The sequence below is a fragment of the Penaeus vannamei genome, chromosome 3 (assembly GCF_042767895.1).
Source record: "Penaeus vannamei isolate JL-2024 chromosome 3, ASM4276789v1, whole genome shotgun sequence".
In the NCBI taxonomy this organism is placed as follows: domain Eukaryota; kingdom Metazoa; phylum Arthropoda; class Malacostraca; order Decapoda; family Penaeidae; genus Penaeus; species Penaeus vannamei.
In genome coordinates this window covers 31,348,033-31,353,032 of record NC_091551.1, presented here as the reverse complement: position 1 = coordinate 31,353,032, position 5,000 = coordinate 31,348,033, and the positions used below count along the sequence as shown (strand labels likewise).

Below are 5,000 nucleotides of genomic sequence, written 5' to 3'. Positions count from 1 at the left end.
CATAAATGACCTTCCACTTTCGACTCCTAATTCTTCTACTAGACTTTTTGCTGACGACAGCCTTTTGTTACGACCTATAAAGAGTACTAGGGTACTGTGCGGCTGTATGGGACCCCTACACTAAACACAACATTGAGAAACTCGAGCAGGTTAGTACTAGGGCAGCCAGGTTTATTACTCGCAATTACTCACATACTCCTGGTATTATATTTCACATCAAAGAAAAAAAAAAAAAAAAATCAGATTAACATGGACCTGCTCGAGTCACGAAGACAAGCACACTGACTTACAATCATGTACAAAATCACAAACAACCTTGTAGACATCAACAAACACGAATACTTACACGCAGCACACCCACGCAACACAAGGAACTCACACACCAGTAAATTTGTCACATACCACACTAACACTAACTCTTACAAGCACTCATTCTTTCCACGTACCATACGCGACTGGAACAGGCTCCCACAACACATAATAGGAGCTGAAACAATTAACACTTTCACAAACTAAATAAACACAACAATACAAACGCCTTCACAAACACCAACACTTCCGCTTGCACCTTGATCCTTCCCCCTTCCCCCAGCAACCAATCGCTACTAATATGCGTGTTATGCGCTCACTTAGCGCCCTACGCATAAAACATTAATTTGATTTGATTTGAAGCACAGGATTTATCTGGCGTCATGATTGTAATGAAGTTTGGACCCTTGATTAGGTTTCTAATTTGCGGCTCATCAAATATACCACCTTTCAGTTTCTCATCACTCATCCAGGAAATATTTTGCAAATGTACTTTAAACAATCACCATCCTTATTCAAAGCTTTATGAAAGTGCTTGCAAAATCTAAGTTAGATATGCAAAGGCGGAGAAAGAATTGTTGCGTGATACGCGAGATTCAGCAATAACGTTTTATCTCTTCCACGTCCACGGCAGTCACCCTCCACCCAGTATTGAGATTTAGCACGGCTGGCCAAGAGACATAGCAAGAGTACTTTGTGTACCGGTGTTGTTGCCCTAGAAGAATATTGACCATTTTTAAAAACAACAGAGACCCCAGACATGTTAATAGCATTTTAAATTTTGCAACACAAGTTTGATGGCATTATTGTGTTCTTTAACTGCTGTTGAATGACATAATGGAATAGACGTATTGCTATTTATGTTATGAAGTAACACACTTTTCAAGCTTTGCTTTGATCTGTCGATGAACAGTCGCCAATTGTCAGGATGTCATCTCTGAGGCCCAATATGGGCCTGAAACGTGACAAAAAAGAGGTCACCTTCCACGTGGAAGAAAAGTACAAATTCAGCATCTGCAACAACAACAACAACAACAAAAAACGTTTGTCCAAGTTCCAACCTTATCTTTTCTTTTAGACTTGAAGCTAAAAGTTTTGAAGATTCCCTGTAGAGGTTTAAATCTTCCAAATTGTTCAATTCTGCCAGAGGCGACTGAAAAATCAGGTCCTCGCTGTCGCTTTGACTTGGTTGTTTACACTTACATCGAGGTCTAACTTCGATGCTTTCGAAATCAGGTAACGAAGTGAAAACAGGGATTGCCATAGCCTCACTGTGCGGTACTGGCCGACGAGCAGAAGAAACATCAGTGATGAAGGGAATTTACACAAACATTGCAAATGATGAGAGAAGACCAATTTTTATTTTGATCACCTACTTTTACCCTGAAATATGGATAGTTTATCTATGGGAATGATGATTAAGCCCCCTTCTAAGCGCCAAATGAGTCAAATTACACTCCAAGAGGTTTGTGCACTCGTGGCGAGTTTTACAAAATTGCTGTTTTCTAATCAAAGTAAATTCCCCGTAATCGTAACAAAAATATCTGGAGAGTTTTTGCAGCTTTTTGAAGTCATGTCTCCAAGTAAAATGATGCCTTATAAACATAAACTCAGGTTTGTTGCATAGCTCTAAACAAAAACATAAATACTTAAACACCAATCATTACACCAAGAGAACGTTATGATGTGTCGGCCTATTAATTAGATAAGAGTCCAATTAGATTAAGATAATTATTAAATAGATAAGAGGCCAATTAGATTAAGATAATTAATTAGATAAGAGGCCAATTAGATTAAGATAATTATTAATTAGATAAGAGGCCAATTAGATTATGATAATCATTAATTAGATAAGAGGCCAATTAGATTAAGATGATTATTGATTAGATAAGAGGCCAATTAGATTAAGATAATTATTAATTAGATAAGAGGCCAATAAGAGTTCAATTAGATAAGAGGCCATTCATAAAGAATTATGACGTCAATGAAATGCTAGGTTATCATATCAAAAAACAAAAGCGACTCATGGTAAGCTCCAAAAGGGAAACCATATGAATGGAAATGAAATATCGATAAACTTCATTCCAAAGTGCAATAGTACTCTTAATCAAAATCCTGTGATAACATGCCGTATGTTATCTCCGAAACAGGAGCCGTCCAGTCAAAATGAATGTTTTTTCATGTTCACCGCTTCAGTAAGAAAAAACAAAATGCTTGTAGATCAGTGTTATATATCGCCGCATGTTGATGTATATATGCGGAGTGGCTGATATACAGATTATAAAGTAGCTCATTTGCATGTAGGCTATTGGTACGGCACAGCCGTTACATGGATTGAAGGTGGTAGAAAATTATGTGCTTTGTTATTTTAATGTTTAGATACGGTTATTCTGGATAAGTATAGGTTTGATCAAGTCAGGTAGGTTAGGTTAGGTTGATTAAGGTTTAGGAAGGTTAAGTTGGGTTACATCAGGCTAGGAAAGGTTAGATTAGGTTAGGGTAGGCTGGGGTTGGGTTAGGTTGGGTTAGATTAGGTTAGGATTGGTTAATTTAGGTTAGGCTAGGTTTGGTTTCACTGGGTTATTTTAGGTTTGATGAAATTAGGATAAGTTAGAATAAATAAGGTTAGGTTAGAGTATGTTATGATAGATTACATTATGTTAGGATAAATTAGCTTGTTCGAAATAAGATTATGTTAGCTTAGATTATGTTAGATTGCATTAGGTTTGAATACATTAGGTTGTTCTAAATTAGGTTAGATTAGCTTAGATTATGTTAGACTGCATTAGGTTAGGATAGGTTCAATTAGATTAGGTTAGTTTAGATTTGATTAGGCTAGGGGAGGTTAGGGAAGGATGTAATGTAGCGCCAACGCCATGACAGAGCAGAAATCACCATGATGTTTTTACAGTACGTTTATACGGCATATGGTTCGCCATTAATTTAAAAGGAGCATGTGAGAGACCGCGTTAGCTTTAGGAAGCGTTTCATATCAGCTCTTCTGAATTTGAGAAAATTCCTCTATACGAAATGGCTCCGCCGCCCCACTCACCTGACTCATTCTGCGGCGACTCCTCTGCAGCAGCCAGGCAGCCCACCAGAGCCACGACCACGAAACTCGCAGTGATCTTCTGCAATGAATCCGCGTTTGCGTTACAGATATTCTAGGGTCGTGAGATGCCTCATACAACTGCCAGTCTCACTTTGGGTCTCGAGTAAATGCTCGCTCACAAGGTCTATATAAGTAGACCTTGCTCGCACACAGGCTCACCGCGCCCGTCGTTCTACGAGATGTTTCTGGATGTTGCTGTGGTAGCACTGGGAACAACTGAGGTACTTTCCAGAAATCAAAGTATGGGCCTGGTTTATTTTATGGAATGAATAACAAGTACAGCATTTGGTCTATGCTGTTTAGTTTGCAGTTCCTTTGCAGTAGCTTAGAAAAACAACAGAAACAAGAATGCAGCGAATTATAAGTTTGTCAGTTAAATAATGATGTTTTTGCAAACTTTGACCAACACTAAATACACAATAAGATTACTTTCAGCAAGACACATGTGAAATAAGTTCAGATCCGTTTTAGATAATAATTCATTATGATGAAGAAGACCTTTGCATTTAGAAAATTGTCGCTGCCAACAGCAATCTCGATCTAGTGGCAACGGATTTCGGGCAACCACGCGACTGCGCCTCTCAAGTACAAAGCTGCGGGTCTGCCCCGAAATGATGCAACTGCATCGTTTACGAGGCGAGGATGTACCTCATCCATCGACTCGTAGGATGCATTCCGAAGTAGGCAACATTCTTACGTGCGACGGAATGTCGCACCTAAGAATGTTTGAAGACATACTAGCAGCAGTAGTTTTTTTCAATTTTGTCCACACTTTGTGTCTGCCTGAGTTTCTCCCCAGGGCCACCTATACGGAAGGTTTTGCCGTCATATATAAGGAATAAGTGCCTGAAGTGATCTTGACCATAGCAAGGTAAATGTTAATGCGATCCTGTGGCTGAGCATTATCGACCTTTACCACCCAATTTTTTCCAATATGAGTATTGAAGGTCATCAGAGTTACATGTTTACATAACATTTGGCTTGATAATCATTAGTCATAATATTTTCGCTTACTTGTTAAACTGATGATAACTTTCCTTAACATTGCAACAATGTTGAAATAAAGGGCTACAAAATAATTTATCTTAATAATCGTAAATTGTCTGCCTAAGATTCTATATATGCCACAATTATCTGCGTTCATCTTTGACTTTGATATTCATGTCAACCCTTTTTTGCTATCGAGCTGCTTGATGACTTGAAAGCACTGTGAATTGCGTGACGCGAAAAACACATAGTCCCTATGGCTTACCATTTCCCTCGCGAGGAAACTGCAATCTTTAGCAACTCGGTCAGAGTAACTCGTGTGTCTATATATACACTCACACATCCACTCTTCCATCATTGATGCTTATGGAAATTTACCCGGAAAAGGTCAAAGAAAAAAATAGCAAACTAAAAATAGCTCCACTTAAGCACGTCAAAGTATTTGTGATTCTTTGAGTATTGATGGCTATTCCAGCATAGAAATAAAGGAGAGAGAAAATAACATCGGTACTAAAAATCAGATGGAAAGATATAAAGCAATGAAATAAAATAGAGGAGAATCACAGAATGGAAACAATGCTAAAAATAGCAT

The 5,000-nt window shown here is 38.4% G+C and overlaps 1 protein-coding gene across 1 annotated transcript in view; it reads right to left on the bottom strand.

Moving 5' to 3' along the window:
- Nucleotides 1-4,730, bottom strand: part of LOC113828894 (uncharacterized) — a 12,563-nt gene extending 7,833 nt beyond the window's left edge. The window contains exons 1-2 of the mRNA XM_027381950.2: nucleotides 4,674-4,730; nucleotides 3,362-3,440 (exon numbers count right to left, since the gene is read on the bottom strand). Of these exons, the coding sequence (XP_027237751.1) occupies nucleotides 3,362-3,440; nucleotides 4,674-4,676 (82 nt within the window). The 5' untranslated portion in view covers nucleotides 4,677-4,730. The remainder of the gene's footprint in view (nucleotides 1-3,361; nucleotides 3,441-4,673) is intronic.
- Nucleotides 4,731-5,000: the final 270 nt, after the last annotated feature.